The sequence below is a fragment of the Staurois parvus genome, unplaced genomic scaffold (assembly GCF_062004578.1).
Source record: "Staurois parvus isolate SC_StPar_1 unplaced genomic scaffold, SC_StPar_1.0 ptg000009l, whole genome shotgun sequence".
Lineage (NCBI taxonomy): Eukaryota > Metazoa > Chordata > Amphibia > Anura > Ranidae > Staurois > Staurois parvus.
The window spans coordinates 11633671-11652567 of record NW_028317805.1 but is presented as its reverse complement, the minus strand read 5'-3'; the positions used below and the strand labels follow the sequence as shown (position 1 = coordinate 11652567).

The window sequence follows — 18897 nt, the reverse complement described above, 5'->3', positions numbered from 1 at the left end:
TTCTGTGAACACTGATCTTTCGTTCTTTCCATAGATTTTCTATTGGATTCCAGTCAGATGATTGGCTGGGCCATTTTAGAAGCTTTATGTACTTTCTTTGAAACCAATTGAGAGTTTCCTTGGCTTTGTGTTTGTGATTATTGTCTTGCTGAAATGTCCACCCTTGTTTCATCTTCATCATCCTGGTAGATGGCAGCAGATTTTTGGTACATTTTTACATTTATCCTTCCTTCAATGATATGAAGTTTGCCAGTGACGTATGCTAAAAAAACAGCCCCACACCATGATGTCCCAACCTCCATGCTTCATTGCTGGTATGGTGTTTTTGGGGTGATGTGCAGTGCCATTTGACCTACAAAAATGGTGCGTATTATGGTGTCCAAAGAGTTACATTTTGGTCTTGTTTGACCAGACTATATTCTCCCAGTATTTCACAAGGTTGTCTAAATGTTGTGAAGCAAACTTTAACCTCCTCCCGCCTGCCATATAGTAATATGACGGATGCAAGGTGGTTCTCTCGTTCTGGGAGGACGTCATATGACGTCCTCCCATTCTAACCGTGCATGCACGGCTTCTGGAGCTCGCAGTGTGGCGATCGGCGGTGCACTGTGTCCCTCGGACACAGCGGATCGCCGATCAACGGAAAGAGCCGAAGATGTCGGCTTGGTCATATGATCAGCTGTGTCCAATCACAGCCAATCACATGTAAACAGGGAAATGCCGGTTGTCGGCATTTCTCTCCCCACGAGCTGTCACGCTGACAGCTCAAGTGGAGAGGAGAGCCGGTAATCAGCATTCCTCGGAGGGGACATGTACAAAGATCATCAGAGCGCTGATGATCAGTGTGCCCTGATGATCTGTGTAGCCACAGCAGTGCCCACTGTCAGTGTCCATCAGTGCCAGATCTCAGTGCTCATTCATGCCACCTGCCAGTGCCCATCAGTGCCACATTTCAGTGCCCATCAGTGCCACATCAATGCCACATATCAGTGCCCATCTGGGCTGCCTTTCAGTGTCACCCATCAGTGCCAGTCAGTGCCACCTATCAGTGCTGCCAATCCGTGCCACCTATCAGTGCCAGTCAGTGCCGCCTATCAGTGTGCATCAGTGCCGCCTATCAGTGCCCATCAGTGCTGCCTATCAGTGCCACCTAACAGTTCCAGTCAGTGCCACCTATCAGTGCCAGTCAGTGCCACCTACCAGTGCTGCCTATCAGTGCCGCCTACCAGTGCCTCCTCATCAGTGCCACCTATCAGTGTCCATCAGTGTAGCCTATCAGTGCCCATCATTAGCGCACATCAGCGAAGGAGAAAAATCACTTATTTCCAAAATTTTATAACAAAAACTAAGAAAAAACTTTTTTTTTTTCAAAATTTTCAGCGGTTTTTGGTTTGTTTAAAAAAAAATAAAAAACCCAGAGGTGATTAAATACCACCAAAATAAAGCTCTATCTGTCACAACAAAACTGATAAAAATTGCATATAGGTACAGTGTTGCATGACTGCGCAATTGTCATTCAAAGTGCAACAGCACTGAAAGCTGGAAATTGGCCTGGGCAGGAAGGGGGTATAAGTGCCCTGTAGGCAAGTGGTTAAACGAGCTTCAACATGCTTTTTCTTCAGCAATGGAGTCTTGTGGTGAGCATGCATACAGACCATGGCGGTAGAGTGCATTATTTATTTTTTTTCTTTGAAACAATTGCACCTGCTAATTTCACATCTTTCTGAAGCACAGCTTCTGGACAACTTTTCTGATAATTCTTTTCACTCCTCTATCAGAAATCATGCGAGGAGCACCTGGTCATGGCTGGTTTATGGTGAAATTATGTTCTTTCCACTTACGGATTATGGCCCCAACAGTACTCATTGGAAAATTCTGAAGTTTAGAAATCCTTCTGTAACCAATGCCATCAATATGTTTTGCAACAATAAGGTTGTGAAGGTCTTGAGTGAGCTCTTTGCTTCTACCCATCGTGAGATGTTTCTTGTGTGCAACCTTGGTAATGAGACACCTTTTTATAAGCCATCATTTGAGACTGAACCAGCTCATATTAATTTGCATTGGCAAGGGGCAAGATTGCTTTCTAATTACTGATTGATTTCAGCTGGTGTCTTGGCTTTCCATGCCTTTTTGCACCTCCCTTTCTTCATGTGTTCAATACTTTTCCCCTTTGTCATTATTATATTATTATACAGGATTTATATAGTGCCAACAGTCCATTTTATTACACATAACTTAATTTCTTAACTTATTTGTTTTGGTTTCTTTATATGTATGGATTGCACGCGTTGTTACTGACATGTGGTGAAAATTTCATGTCAATAGCACCTTTAGAAATATATTTACAGAGAAAAATAGTAACATGTTCAACACTTATTTTACTATATATATATATATTTATCTATATATAGTAAAATAAGCATTGAACATGTTACTATTTTTCTCGGTAAATATATATACACACACACATACACACACACACGACAGTATTCCTGTGCTGTCTCCCCCTAGGATGGGAAGTGATGAAATTAGCCCAGGCGGCTGATATACACACTGGTGCACGTGATCCTCCAGCTGTAACAGGTTGCCGGCTAGTGACCAAATGGGGCGTGTCCACTGTTGGCTCCGCCTTCTATGCAGTTGGAGCCAATCAATAGGCAGGGGTTTGCTTTGGTTTCAGGGTTAACTCTATATGTGTAGGATGATTGGGGCCCAATGTGTATGAGAGGGAAGCGGTGTAGTGCTGGGAGGCCGCCTTTACTCACTGAGAACCGCAGCCTGGACTCCACACCCTGGCAACAGCCATCAGAGGTGAGCCAAGCCTAGGGGGATGGAGGGTCATGGAGGTGACAGGTGGAGGAGGGGGCGGACAATGGTCAGAGTGAGGGGAGTGGACGCTGATTGATCATGTGGGATGCTGCCACGTCATGAATGATCTTTCAGCTGAAGGGAGGGGTGGAAGAGGGGGAAGAAGAAAGGAAAGAGGAAGATGCTGGGTGTCTGGGGTCAGTGTAGCAGTTGAGCTGCCGCTCCTTCCAGAGTTCCTCTCAGACTCAGTATCTTACTGCAAGCCGGCTGGTGGCTGCTGATGACTGTGGAGGTTTGTAACTTTGTCTTTTTTTTGTCTTATTGGTTAATACAGTTAATTTATATTTGGTTAATATAATATTTTGTCTTTAATATTGGTGCTGGTGGCATCTTATGGCACTTATTTTTGCAAATTAAAAAAATTTAGCAGTTTGATGTTTTGTTAATTGTAATATTTTCTACTGTTTTAAAAAAATAATCCTTTTTTTTTTGGGGTGGGGCACAAGTAGCTGGTTTTGCATAGGGCGAAAATAGTCTAGCACCGGCCCTGGCTATTAGGCACTGATCTCTTTCTGGTTTTTATTCTCTACCAGCGACACACTCCACTCTCAGGTAGATGTTCTTTTAATGACCTTAAAGGTACATTAAGGTCATACCATGCTTGTTGCCTCACCAAGGCTACTGAAGAAGGAGTGTAACATGTATAGCAGGAGCCACGCTGGTGATATATGGATGCACTGGCCATATCCCATGTCTAATTATGCTGTTATCATAGCATTTTGGATGCGGTTTTAATGTGAGTTTATTGATTGTGGAGTTTTAATTAAAAAGAAGTTTATACAGAGAGCACTATCTTTGGTTCCATTTTGTTTTTGCATGCATATCTACCTGAGAGTGGAGTGTTGCTGCTGGAGAATAAAGGCCAGAAGGAGAGCAGATGCCTAATAGCTCATGGTGGGGTGACAAGCAGGATCATTGAGGTCAATACAAGAAGGTGATTTTTAAGACGTTGAAAAAAAGCATTGAGATAACGGCATATTGGTGGTAGACTATTATGGACACTTGTGATATCATTGTAAGACTGGACAATTTGTTTTTTAGTTTATTGATTTTGGATTGCGCTACATCTAGAAGTATATATATGTATTTATGTGAGATGTAATGAAAAACATTGAGTGATGTTTTAGCAGCAATCACATTTTTGATTATATTGGAAAATATTGTATAACTGTGCTGATTGTTTTTTCACATACTTTGTCTAACACAACTGCATGGGCTCATCTTTTGAACATTTTAGCTTTTGTGTTTTCTGTACCATTTGATCTTGTTATATTTTTGACATTGTACAATGCCATGGGAAACTATGTCAGTTTACAAATCAATAATATGTATAAAATTATCCACGACTGCTACATTTAGAATGTTGTTTCTGCTGATGCAGTCAAGGTTCTTAATTAAGTTACAGCAGGGGTAGACAATGGAGATCAACCTTGACAACAGAGGAGATCAAAGATCATCGGAGTTAAGTGTCCTCTTTTTTTAAAAAGAGATTAACTTGCAAGCCCCCAATAAAAAGTAAAGACGTTATAAAAAAAACTGAAAAATCCAATAAAACTAATGTCACTGTAAAAATATAAACTTATCCTACCTTAAAATTTAGCTTCAGCGAGAAACTCAACATTCACAATTTTTTTCATGCCTGGACAAAGCCTCCACAAGGCTGATGCCAAAGTCCATCATGAAAGCAGAACATCTGGTACTGTAGGCTGATTTTCTTGACTAGTTTCTGGGCCTGGCTATCTGCTCTGATTTCTGGCCAGTGTAAGTAGTATGTAGAGCAGGGTCCCGGGGGTTAATAGTATGTAGGGCAGTGTACAGAGGTCAGTAGTATATAGAGCAGCATACACAGGTCAGTAATATGTACAGCAGTGTACAGAGATCAGTAGTAGGTAGGGCAGAGTACAGGGGTCAGTAGGATGTGGGGCAGTGTAAATAGGTCAGTAGTATGTAGGCCGTGGTCCAGGGGTTGGTATTAGGTAGGGCACTGTACAGAGGTCAGTAGGTTGTAGAGCAGTGTGCAAAGGTCAGTAGGGTGTAGGGCACTGTACAGAGATCAGTAGTATGTAGGGAAGTGTACAGAGATCAGTAGTATGTAGGGCAGTGTACAGAGATCAGTAGTATGTAGGGCAGTGTACAGAGATCAATAGTATGTAGGGCAGTGTACAGAGATCAGTAGTATGTAGGGCAGTGTACAGAGATCAGTAGTATGTAGGGCAGTGTACAGAGATCAGTAGTATGTAGGGCAGTGTACAGAGATCAGTATGGTGTAGGAAAGTGTGCAGAGATCAGTAGTATGTAGGGCAGTGTACAGAGGTCAGTAGTATGTAGGGCAAAGTACAGGGTCAGTAGTATGTAGGGCAAAGTACAGGGTCAGTAGTATTTAGGGCAGTGTGCAGAGGTCAGTAGGATGTAGGGCATTGTGCAGAGGTCAGTAGGATGTAGGGCAAAGTGCACAGGTCAGTAGGATGTAGGACAGTGTGCAAAGGTCAATAGAATTTAGGGTGGTATGCAGAGGTCATTAGGATGAAGAGAAGTATACAGAGATCAGTAGTATGAAGGGCAGTGTATATGGATTAACAGGGCAGAGTACAGGGGTAAGCAGGGCAGAGGACAGGGGATCAGGAGGCAGTATTAGGGGGTCAGGAGGGCATGGTGAAAGGGGGGGCCAGGAGAGCATGATACTGGGGCTTTAGGAGGGAAGAGTACAGGGTGGAGTCAGGAGGATAGAGTACAGGGGGGGGGGGTCAGGAGGGCAGAGTACAGGGGGGGTCAGGAGGGAAGAGTACGAGGGGAGTCAGGAGGGAAGAGTACAAGGGGAGTCAGGAGGGAAGAGCACAGGGGGGGCCAGGAGGGAAGAGCACAGGGGGGGCCAGGAGGGAAGAGCACAGGGGGGAGCACGGGAGGGGGGTCAGGAGGGAAGAGTACAGGGGGGGTCAGGAGGGCAGAGCACAGGGGAGGGTCAGGAGGGCAGAGTACAGGGGAGGGTCAGGAGGGCAGAGTACAGGGAGGGTCAGGAGGGCAGAGTACAGGGAGGGTCAGGAGGGAAGAGTACAGGGAGGTCAGGAGGGCAGAGTACTGGGGGGTCAGGAAGGTATGGTATTAGGGGTCAGGAAGGTATGGTATTGGGGGGTCATGAGTGTAGCAATTGTACATACAGACATGGACACAGATCTCCATTTTGCTAAAGATCCTCCATCTTGTGTCATTCTCACTCCAAATCAGTCCCCCCCCTCCCTTTTTGTTGAATGGCATGTGGTCTGGTGTGGCTGAGTTCAGATGTGCATTGGGCACAGCTGGATACAGTTCATGGTTATAAACCCATCACAATGAGGGAATAGTACTGTGGGGTCAGGATGGTATGGTATTGGGAAGCAGGAGGGTAAGGAATTTGGAGGGGTCAGAAAGGTATGGTATTGGGGACCAAGAGGGAATGGTGCTCTGGGATCAGGAGGATATGGTATTGGGGGGTCAGGAGGATATGGCACTGGTGGGGTCAAGAGGGTATGGTACTGGGGGATATGGTATTGGGGCTCAAAAGAGTACAGTATTGCAGGGTGAGGAAGGCATGGTATTGGGGGTTCAGAAGTGTATGGTATTGGGGGTCAGGAGGGCATGGTATTGGGGATACAGAAAAGTATGGTATTGGGGGCCAGAAGGGAATAGCACTGTGGGGTCAGGAGGGTACAGAAGTTGTTACCAGATGCAGAGTGGTGCAGGGAAGCTGTTGTGGCCTATCTACATGTTATGGCACTGATCCCCCCCAGCCCTCCACACTCATCCATCCCACAAGTGCCATGGATAGATCAGAGAGGAGGCAAGCTGGTGGGGATGAGCTCACTACACACAGGACTCCAGGATAGAGCTTGGTAATGTTTGTACAAGAGCCGGAACCCACCAAAGTTATTCTGAAGTCTTTCCCCGCCCCGCAGCCATGCATATGCAAGGGCCAGGGGCTGCCTCTGCAGGTTAGGATTGGCAGAGTGGACACCTGTGCTGCTCTGCAGAAAGTGATAGGTCAGCAAGGCAGGGATGTGTTTGCGAGCTACCTGTCACCTGCCAGCAATCGACGGGTAGCTCATGATCGACTGGTTGCCGATCCCCAGATTAGAATATAAGAGAAAACTAAAGTGTCCTTTACTAAACACAATTTTTTTTATGTCACCTCCTCCCTTCCAAAAAAAGAAAGGGGTACATAATTCCTTCATGCTTTGGCAGCAGATTGTGCATCCAGAACTGTTGGTCTATAACATATAGGCTCCTTTCACACAGGCAGACCAATCGGGTCCGCCTATCTGTTTTTCAGGTGGACCCAATCCGAAATGGGGGTCTGCTGTGCTGTAGAAGAGGTTTATGGGGAGGCTGGATGAGAATTTAAACTAGGATCAAGGGGGGGAGGGAGAATTATATTATAACAGGGTAGACAGATCAGACAGGGGTCAGTGGTGGGTGTAATGGGGAAAGATGGGGGGAGGGCTATGGCAGATGATAAGAAGGTTCCCATTTTACAAACAACCAGTGGAATTAGTACCATTTGTATGAAAATAAAAAGTATGCAAAATACGTGCAAACAAGATGTCAATGCATTAAAGTGTTTGTTCACCAATGCCAGAAGTCTGCCAAGCAAAATAGGTGACTTGGAAGCTTTGGTTTATGACGAGAACTATGATTTTATTGGTATTGCTGAATCTTGACTTCAGATATTCCACTTGTGGGTTTCCTGACTAAAGCAGGAGCTTCCTAGATTAATTTACAATCATCTATTGATTGGTACAACTCTTAAATTATTTAAGAAGGACAAAAAATTAATACTGGCTGAACCGACAGCTTCATGTATGACCCCAGTTAATAGGTTCAATTTGCATCCTCTATCTGAAATTCAAAGTATGTTTGATCCTTTCACACAGTTGGGGCACACCTCAAACTTTATACCCCTCATACAGTTTGAGATTCTTTGTATTGATTCAGAACTAATTCAACATGGTTTTGTCTTTTTTCAGCCAGACTAAGTGTGTAACTATGTAATCCATTGAGCGACGGATGTCCGTTTACACCCACTCGCATCCGATCCGATAAAAACAGAGGGATGGGGGATCTGTTCCCCATCTGTCCAGCAGATAAGATCAGATGACAGTCAGATGTAAAACGGACAGGTGGTCCATTTACATCCGATCATGCATAGAGGAAATCGGTTGTGTCCATGGCATAAGACACAGACCTGTCATCCGCCTGCTCAGTGGAGATTAGTGGACAGATCCTTTGTTGAGCAGGCGGATCCGCTGGTAGAGTCTGCCCATGTGAAAGGGGCCTTATGCAGAGTCACAAAGGACTTACCTGCTTTTCTTATGGCATCGTTATTACAAACTAGTTGGCAAATTAGGCATAAGCGGTTTATCTAAATTGTGATGATATTTGGATATCTGATGTTATAACAACAAACAAGCTATTTTTGTTTTTATCTTGAAGAAGTTGGGAATCAGAAACAAAACTGCAGCTATCTAGAATGACTCTAGCATGTAGTTTTTCAGTGGGACAGCTTGTCATAGAGATTTAGAAAGAGAAGGTTTAGTAACCATTCATAATGCCGCTGTAACTTTTCTAGTTAAGTTTAAATGGGTTCCAAGATCTCGTTGGTACAGACAGCAATCCATGTATATGAAGGACTAAACTGTCAGTCTTCTAACCAGTGGAAAATATTAGCTTCCTATTTGGCTAGGGGGCATATTATAGAGTTTGAAGACCAGTGTTGTATTAAGGGTGAGCAGAGCATTCTCCATTTAATGAAACATTTATGAGAGGCTTTTGCAGAAGTCAGCAATGAAAGTCAAGCACTAAGAAAACAATTAGCAGAGTCATTATGGGAACAAGCATGCCTGCGGGCTTTCTATGAAACAGCTGTGTGCATTAATCTGGCCACCTTTTCATTAAGCAATTAAAAGATGCTCCCACTATATTTATGATTAGTCTCTGAAGTTCCCATGCAGACTGGTTTAGCGAAGTCCCCTTTCATTATTCAGTTTCCACACAGTCAAATACAGAAAAAGAAAACATGTTGTAAAACCACTGGATTCTAATTTGAACACAAACTTTAAAGCCTAACTTCAGCTTTGCTATCATTTTAATAGTTTGTTTGGGCCAAGCTGGCCTAGAAGAACTATTTCCTTTACCAATATATGTGGCATGTTAGCATCGGCTACATACAATATACAGCGCTGTGGTGTAGCAACGGTACAGGGATTTCCTGTGCTGTTCCCGAAACAAAACTGAGTTAGGCTTAGCAACTTGATATGTTGAATACAAGGTTTCTTCTGAATGGTTGAGGTGGGGATACTGTATTGGTTTTGGGTCTAATTTAATTGAGGTTTTTTTTTAAAAGATACTTTTTTAAATCTTTATTTTAAGTTTTTTACAGTCATACAGAGAATGTGAGCAAGACACAGGCTCATATTACTGTCACTTTGCAATGTATTCCGGGGTAAAAGGGGCTGATGAATGTCTCATAATGTGATAAGATTGGGATAAATCATGTTGAATTAGTTCTGAATCAATAAAGAGAATCTCAAACTGCATGAGGGCCATAACGTTTGAGGTGTGCCCCAATTGTGTGAAAGGATCAAACATACTTTGAATTTCAGATAGAGGCTGCAAATTGGACCTATTACCTGGGGTTATACATGAAGGTGTTGGTTTAGCCAGGATTAATCATTTGACTTTCTTAAATAATTTAAGAGTTGTACCAATCACTGGATGATTGTAAAATGAACTAGGAAGCTCCTGCTTTAGTCAGAGGAAATCCACAAGTGGAATATCTGAAACCGCCGTTCCAGCTGGACCCAGCATTTTCCAAAGTTCACTTTATACCAAACTAGAATTTGTTTCATATGGGCTGCCTTATGATGTTCAATTAAATCTGGGAGGCCCGTACCACGCCTGGCTTTTGGTTGTTAGGAGGGACTGATTTAGTCTGAGATTTATTGGTCCACAGGAACTCCCCAAATTTAATATTAACCTATTTGAGAAATGTCATTGGAATCCTAACTGGCATGGTCTGAAGAAAATAGAAGAAACAAGGAAGCATGTTCATCTTAAGTATTTCTCTTGATCCAGGAAAGTAAAATTGCCTAGTGAGGTCTTGTTGAATCTGAGTCAACAAACGTGTACCTTTTTCTAGCAAAATTTTATGTAGCGCTACCCCCGGAGGAGCCGCTTGAATTTTTTCCCAGATCTCCCCTTGCTATGCCCTGCACACACACTCTTTTGCTCGTTGTCTTCAATGACCAGTCTAGAGGATGTTTATTTTTGGATTTTTATTGTAGAACTGGGGATAGGGATGGAGAATTGTAGTAGGATACGCCAAAATTAGAATTATACACAGAGGACATCTAGCTAATCCCTTAGTTGAGCACTGTTGAAGTCCTGGCTGAAAGCAGACATCTTTAAATTGTAGTAACAAGTAGCTTAGAGTGAGCAAAGTCCCTTTAGTGGTAATAGTAGTTGCAGGGATGAGCTCCTCAGGTAAAGGCCTGTTATGGCAGACTGTGGCAGTCCAAAAGTAATAGAACTGAGCAAATTCCTTTGCAGTAGCAACAGCTGGACAAGCTCTTCAGAACACCAGCCAGTGTTCCCTTTTTTCCTCAGACCCACGCTATCAAGCACTAGAGGGATAGCAAAGCACGCAAAGTCCCCAAGCCCTCTCAGTGTCTGTACTCACAAGTCCAAGGACAGAATGGTTGCCTCCTTCTAAACTTCCAAGCTGCTCTCCAGTGATACCAGACCAGGGGCGGACTGACAACTCATGGGGCCCCCGGGCAATAGGGGATCATGGGGCCCCTGTGTCCTCGCCCACACTTAAACCCCACCCACAAAAGCATATGAAAGGTACCAGGGGCATCTCATGGGGCCCCCTACTGACCCCAGGCCCTCGGGCAGTGCCCGAGTTCCCGAATGGTCAGTCCGCCCCTGTACCAGACAGATATTTGGCAGACAGCTTCCCTCAGTCAGCTTACTGTAGAACCAGGGTCACTATTCCTAACTTCAGGTCACCCACTCAAGGCTTGCATGGCAGCAAGTGCCAGGCAAGGCAAGCCTGCCTCCAGCCTGGCTTGGTGCAATCCTCTTCACTGAACCCATGTGCTCATAGAACATAAATACCACTCCCAGCATGCAGTGGGGTCACCAGGGGCGGACTGACAACTCATGGGGCCCCAGGTCAATAGGGGATCATGGGGCACCTGTGTCCTTGCCCACACCCAAAAAAGCCTATAAAAAAGCCAAGGAAAGGTACCAGGGGCATCTCATGGGGCCCCCTACTGACCCTGGGCCCTCGGGCAGTGCCCAAGTGCTCGAATGGTCAGTCCATCCCTGGGGGCCACCCACCCCTGCAATTTGCCATGGCTGTATCCATAGGTTCTTTCCATGGTTCTGGAAAGCTCTCATAGCTTCCTGAAGGTGAACAGAGCTCAAGGCAAATGCAGCAGGTCCAGAGCATCATGAGAAGACCTGACTAAACCATCACAGCACTCGGTTAAGCAGAGAGCCCAAATAGATTTTCTTAACAGTTTCTTTGTTAGGCAGAGAAACACATCTATGCTTAGCCTAACTATACAAATCCTAGCACCTAACTAGGAGGGTGTTACATTTACTGTATATCGGTTATTTTGCTACTATGTGTATACAATCTTTGCTTTACAAATAAACATTTAATACATGTTATAGGATTCCCAAAGCTCTATGAGTAAGAGAACACTGCAAACTCTATTTGCTTTGCCTCTCCCTTTGAAAAAACTTTGTATTGAGATGTCTACTAAGCAATAAGTCACAAAGCTGAAAGCACACCAAATTTGCTGGGTCCAGGGCTGCTGTTAGAAACCATGGGGCCCCATACAGCCAACCTGACAGGCCACCCCCCCCCCCCCATTGAAAATAATAACATTCTACTATGCTTTGGTTATAAATGAATTGGTACTGATCACTCATTGTGTTCAATCAGAAATGAGTTATTTAATGTGACATATTTACTGGGCCCTACCCCACTCTCCATCCTGAAGGATCCTATCGTGTGCTTGCCGATGGAGAGGAGAGGATGGAACTTGGCAGCACTGTGGGGGAAGGGGGGGAGGAACATATGGTGCACAAGGAGGGTTATGGGTGTGGTGTGGGGGTAATTACTGGAACTGATCAACTGTATGGCTCCCTCTGCAGCAGCTGAAAGCCAGCGGGAGGGAGAGGAGAAGAAACCGGCTTTCAGTTGCTGCAGAGAGGGGATCAGTTCAGTAATTGCTGTCTGGGCCCCCCTGCTGGCCTGGGCCTCATACAGGAGGACTGGTGATACCCCCTTTATAAACAGCCCTGGCTGGGTCCTTAGATATTCTACAACAAAGATGAAGCTACATGCAAGAGGCTGAGGGGGCACACTACTGTATGCAAGTGTTGTTCTGTTAATATCAGCATCACTACAGTTTACTTCAGTTAGAAGCTCAAAAGGATAAAACTAGGATTCATTTTAACACTCACCATAACCACACCACCAGATTTGTCAGCTGTGCACATGCTCATGATGGGTGCCATGCCAATTGTTGTTCCCTGGAAGTGCACCCCGCTGTAATTAAGAGAGAAAACGTAAGAGGTTAGTATGCATTATTCAATACGAAAGTCATAGCTCATATTTCCATTATCACATATGAAGAATGCTTCTCTGTTGTTCTGGCTATGCTGCGGAGAAAACGTTTCATTACTCACATTAAAGCTGCCGGAATGGAAAGACATCTCATTTCTACAAGCTCCCATTAGCATGGTGCTGTCACTGTATTCATCTGAATATCTGTCACAGACGTTATAGGGGCAATGAAGCAGAGGTACGGACACAGCAAAGAGAAGGGAGCTGCCAAACAGCCATCTTAACTTAATGTTAACTGCTTTGCACTGTGTGCATAATATAATAATAAGAGTGATGGTAAAGTGTATGTTTTTTTTAAACTGCAGACGGGTTTTCAAACTTTATTTCCTGTGCTATGTAAATCAGGGACTAGCATTTCCCTTCCAATCCCTCATTATTTAAAGGAGACATGCATAGCAAGAAACATAAGTGATGCCATTGCGGACATCCTTCTAAGAATGCTAGTTGTCTGGACGTGGTTTCAGTACTCTTTGAGTGACCACCCCAGCACCAAAGGCAGATGAGAAGGCCACAATGAGAAAGCATTTCTGATTTGGATACTTGTTCCAAGTTAGTACCTAAAAAACTACTGAGGTCAGTAGGACAACAAAGTGAATAGCATTTTCTGAAGAGGAAGCCAATTGCCATATTATCTCTTCCTTTTTTTACAGAGGTGACAGGTTCAAAACAGGCTCAGACACGCAATGAACTTTTATTTTTTATTATTTTTTTTAAGGCAGAGGTATATCCAGGGGGAGTAAATAAGTCTTGCTGTTCATGAATCAAGTGACAGAAACCACCATACACATAAGTCAGAAGCAACATAGCCTGTGATACAACATACTGTATAGGATAAGGTCAGAGCCTATAATCTGCCATTTATCATCCTACCCCCCTGTAACCTCTCTTCGCAGCTTAGGGATACAGTGCACAGAACTGGCAGGGACCATTGTCTTTTTTATAGAGAACAATCTCAGATGCCTGTCTCCAATAAGCTGAAAAATATTTTCTTAACTATCCATGGCAGTGTCATGGCACTCTTAGAGCGTTATTGCTGTGATGTCAAAAATCAAGTGAAATAATTATGTGAAGCATTCCTGAAATTGATTGCCTGGCTCCATTTCAAGCTATAACTAATGGTTAACTACAGATAAGACACTTTTGACTACTCAAATTGTCTGCCTTTGGAAGCAAATTGTTTTGGAAGAGCCGACCTTACTAGCTGTGCGTTGTCATGAGCCTTCTGAGGTAGTAACGTTAGCTTCCTCCAGTCTAGGAACTCGTGTAGGCTGGTAAAAGGATCTTGAGTTATCGAGCACTTATCCGAATCACTCCAAATCTCAACGCCAACCAATGCCACTCGAATATTTAATTGCCTGAAAAACTATAAATAACAAAAACAAGGTTGTCAAAAATAAAATCTGTTAAGACAAATAAGATGAAGAAGAAGATGTATGTTTTCAAACTAAAGACAGAATTTTAGAATTGCCACATAAGTGTCACATTAGCAAAATAGAAGAAAAAAAAAATCAATATTCTAATGACAATTAGATGAAGGTTACATCATCCTAAGAGTTATTTCATTAAATGCAACATTAAACCAACTGATAATTCCCTTAACATGCCAACTGAGTTTTAATCAGTAAAGATTCCAATTAAGACAGGGAATCACGAAAAAGTGAAAGGAGCCTTTTCATCTATGATGCATAATTTATTTCTCCAAAGTTCAGTATGCTATAAGCCTGTCCTATGGGGGCATTCATCTCGGAGTCAAAATGTAGATGATGTTGATTTTTCATGAAAAATAGACATAGGGATTATAGTCACAATGGTAATGTAAACTCATCGAAACACTGGCTTGTCAATATTTTTACTATTTATGTATTATCCTTTATTCCCCCAAAATGCATATTTTACAAACAGAAATATATTTTCGCAGATATCTACAAATGTAGTATATAATTTGTTTACCTCCAAAAATATGTAAGACAGAAGGTCATGTTTTATAGGCCATATATTGTATATATTAAAATGTTCAAAGTGAGTTTCACCAGTAGTTCTTATACAACAGGCACTGTCATGTTTCTTCTTCATACACTAAATGGCCAAAGGTTAGTGGTCACTTGACATCACATTTATATGAGCTTGTTGTACATGCCATTCCAAAGCCATGGGCACTAAAGGATAAGTTCACCTTTAAAAAAAAAATATAATAAATGCACATCTTTTTGCAGGTAAGAAAAAAGTGCATTCATTATTTTTTTTATTTGAAGCCTACAAAAGCATTGCACCGTCTATCAGCAGATCGCAGGTACCATGCAGGACTCCAGCTGACTTCTCAGTGTATTTCTCTGCTTGTACCACGTATGGACAGGCAGATACACAATGACAGAAAGAGAGAATGAACTATCACAGTGCTCAAAAGCGCTGTGTTGTTCATTGAGAACTACAAGCCGACAGTCGCAAAGGCTGCTGGTACTTGTAGTTTTACAATCACAGAACTTTGTGTATGAATGACGCATTGGAGCCCCACTGTGTTTTTTTTAATTTTGCGGGTACGGGTAGAGAATCCCCCTTCTGCTGTCACAACATGGGATTAGGAGGGTGCAGGGGTAGCTGCAACAGTAACATGCTACACCCTGAATATAGGTAACGTGTAATGTGCCAGAAGGTGAACTTATCTTTTAAATTCTTAGCGTATGAAATGGGTGTGATGGCAGCTTGAAATCAGGTACGCGCAGGCAGATACACACTGACAGGAAGAGACAATGCACTACCAACAGCACAGTGGTAGTTCATTGAGAACTACAAGCCGACAGATGCAAAGGCTGTTAGTACTTGTAGTTTTCAATTCACAGAGCTCTGTGAATGAATGATGCGGCCAGGTGGGAGGAGATCCCCCGTTAGCTGTCACTATATGCAGTGGGGTGGGGAGTGGGAACATGTTACCCTAAAAACAGGTGGACAATTTAACATGTTCCCAAAGGTGAACTTATCCTTTAATATAGGATTAGCCCCAACTGGTGGTTACAACAGCTTTTACTCTTCTGGACAGGTTTTCTGCAATATTTTGGAGAGTCCCGCTGATAGACAAGATGACCTTGCATGCAATCGGCATGCAATTAGCCTTCCAAGTCATTTCAAAGGTGATCAGTAGGGCTGAGTACAAGGCTCTATGCAGGCCACCAGAGTTCTTTTCAACCATACTAGGTAAGCCACATCATTATGGACCTGGCTTTGCGCACCTGTACTTCATTATCAAACCATCTTACCAAGGCCCCTTTCACACTGGTGCATTTTTCCAGGATGAAAAAAGCACATGAAAACTATTCCTCATTAAATCCTACATAACTGTTTACACTGCAGGTGCACTGAGCTTTGAAAAGTTCTTTGGTGTAGTTTTTCAAAAAGCACACCAACAAGGCACCTTAAATTGTAAGTCAATGGGAATGCATCAAAAGTGCATCAGTGTGATGTGATCAGCTTGATCAATCCAGGGTGGTCTATTATGCAAATCTTCACTCCAGTAAACAGAATTGTGCATGATTTCATAGAAATCTATGTGATGCAAACGTTATTTATCTTAGGAGATTTTCATGTCTGGGAAACCTTTAGTATCATCCTATGTGATTGTAAGGCCTCTTTCACATGGGGCGGATTAAGAGTCAGTTTGCTCAGCAGGAAATCTGTTTGCTGATCCCCGCTGATCAAGTGGATGGCTGGTCCTTGTCCACTCCAGTTATACAGAGCAGACACAGACACACCCGTTTACACCCAACTGTCATCTGATCCGATCCACTAGATGGACGGGGAACTGATCTCCATCCATCTGTTTTTAGCAGATAGGAGATGATGTAGGCGGGTGTAAACGGAATCAAGTTCGTTTACATCCGCTGCTTCATAGAGGATAATGAAGGGTCCATTTGGGTCTGCCTAAAAAACTGACAGGCGGACCCGATAGCTCCACATATTGGAAAGGGGGCTAACTGTTCCACATTCAGTTGCAACAGTGGTTGATTGGTATCTCTGTGACTATCAGGTCTGCTATAGAGCAGCAGATGCATCTATCATCACAAATGTAGAAATCAATCCTGTAATCAACTGAAGGAGAATCTTGATGAAATTGTTGTGCAGTCTAAACCAACACACGCAGAACTGTGCAACTGGAAAAAAACCACATACATACCTGAGTCCTTAGAAGACGATATGGATTTTAGGTAACTTCAGCAAAATTGAACAGTCCTTTAGCTCTCATTTTAAAGCCTTGGTTTATATCTTCAAATGTAACCCATTTGCTGGGCCCCCTCATTTTGTGTAGTTTTTGGGATATTTTATAAAGTATTCAGTGGTTGTTGCAATTCCCTAAGACAACTGCAACTGTCAGTCAAGTATAGTCTAGTTTAAATCTGCCTTGGGAGAAAGGGAGCAGTGACTGCACTGAAATCTAAAGACCTTTCAAATTAAACTGAATCTCAAGGCAAACTTCTTTACAGCACACTGCATGGCGATGCATAGCACAAAGCACATGTGCACTGCTGTGTGGTGGGATCATTCGCTGCACTGCCTTATTAAAAAGCAGTGCTCTCTAAATTTTCCAAAAGGCAGGTTTACCATCTTTCAGACTTTGAGGGGGCTGGACTTTGGCTACTGTGAGTAGAAAATGCCCTGGCATCAATGGGAATAAACAATGCCCCATCTTTGGTGTCAATGGGAAAGAGTGCCCTGTCATCAGTATGAGTGGAAGGAATAGTGGCCCATTGTTATGGGTGACATAAAGTGTATAAAACAAATAATATACGTATGAAAGGTCTAGAGAGCAGACCTATAGGTGATCACATAGACAATCGTGACCCCAATCCACATGGGGATAAATTAAATTGTGACCCCAGGTGCCCTATTGGGACACAATAGAACAGTAACAAACACAGAAGTGAATCCCCGCTGAGGGATCAAAATATAACACCATGTGAAGCACACATCACATATAAATAATCGTAGTGTCAAAAAGTCCATATAATGGTGTAGTGATCTTCCTGTTCATGCACGGTGTGGATGTCAGCACACCCTCAATGTGACCCAAAGGAATGGCTGCAATGGCCTCTCACCTCATGTTGGAGTGCACTATGACATCTTGCAGTGCAGTGGTGCACTGCAATAAAATAATGCCTGAATCATTTTTTACAATACACCAACAGAGCACATAGATGTGAACAAGGCTCCTTGGTTTTGTGTGATGCAACATCTAGAAATATTGTCAGTTTTTTACTGTTGTCTATGTCTCCACTGGGGAGATTTCCCCTTGTAACATTTCAGCAGGACTGTAACTGAAGGCAAAACTTTCCAACTGTAATACAGTGAACTAAAACTGGCCATACATGGATCGAAATTCAGGTGGTTCATCGGGGACTGGCTGAATTTTGATCCATGTATGAGCAGGGAGGTTGTATAGAAATCAATCTACCAATTAACTTCTGTGCAACTTCTCTGTCAGATTTTCCTCACTGGATCAGTGCTGTAGGCTATAGCCTGCAACGCAGATCAGTGAATTCTGATGGCAGGGAAGTCTCCCTTTTGTCAGGATACAAAGGCTCAGCAGGGAGGATTCCCCCCATCCACATTAAGTTTGTGGATGGGGGAATTAAAGCAGTTTTTTTCTTTCAACCAGCTAGTTGAGCAAAAAAAAACTGACTAATCTATGGGCTGCCTAAGGAAGGTAGATTTCCTCTCATTTTCCGTTTCAGGGTGAACTTCCATGGAAACTACACAAAAGATAGATTCTTATTTTAATTTATTCCCACTGTAAATGGTTTTCACACACAGACTAAATTTTCTAATATATGAATTTTCCACTTTGCAGACTTCTCTAATTTTACCGAAGATAAGCCATGCAAAATGGTACACATAAATAATTTAAGTCAGAACATGGTGGTACACAACACAAGCTTTTTGCTATGATAATTAGAGTCAGTTTTAAATGTTATCAATTCTAACAGTTATTGCAAAAACAATTATTGCAAACAAAATGTAAATCAGCCTTGTGATAATGATGTGAAAGAGAAAAGTAAATTATTATGTCACAAAGGGTTGGCTTATTGGATGTCATACAGAACAAGGGGCTGACTGGTGTGGATCTCATCTGATAAAGCAAAAAAGTATCAATCTTCATGATCAAATGCATGTGCATAAGTCTAATGGTTGCCATCACATGATGTAGAAACAATGCAGCAACATGATGTCCCTACTGAAGAAAAGTGGTCTGTATCCAAAGGACTAATTAATAATTGTCATAAAGACTGAAAAGTTTAGGCACTACTTAAAGCAGCAAATAAAATAAATCAATGAATTATTAATGCAATCTAGAAAGTACTGCAACAGGG

At 42.8% G+C, this 18897-nt stretch overlaps 1 protein-coding gene across 1 annotated transcript in view; it reads right to left on the bottom strand.

The window, feature by feature from the left end:
- Positions 1-18897, bottom strand: part of ADAM12 (ADAM metallopeptidase domain 12) — a 749844-nt gene that overhangs the window by 258972 nt on the left and 471975 nt on the right. Inside the window, exons 9-10 of the mRNA XM_089669609.1 lie at positions 13735-13904; positions 12379-12463 (exon numbers count right to left, since the gene is read on the bottom strand). Of these exons, the coding sequence (XP_089525735.1) occupies positions 12379-12463; positions 13735-13904 (255 nt within the window). The remainder of the gene's footprint in view (positions 1-12378; positions 12464-13734; positions 13905-18897) is intronic.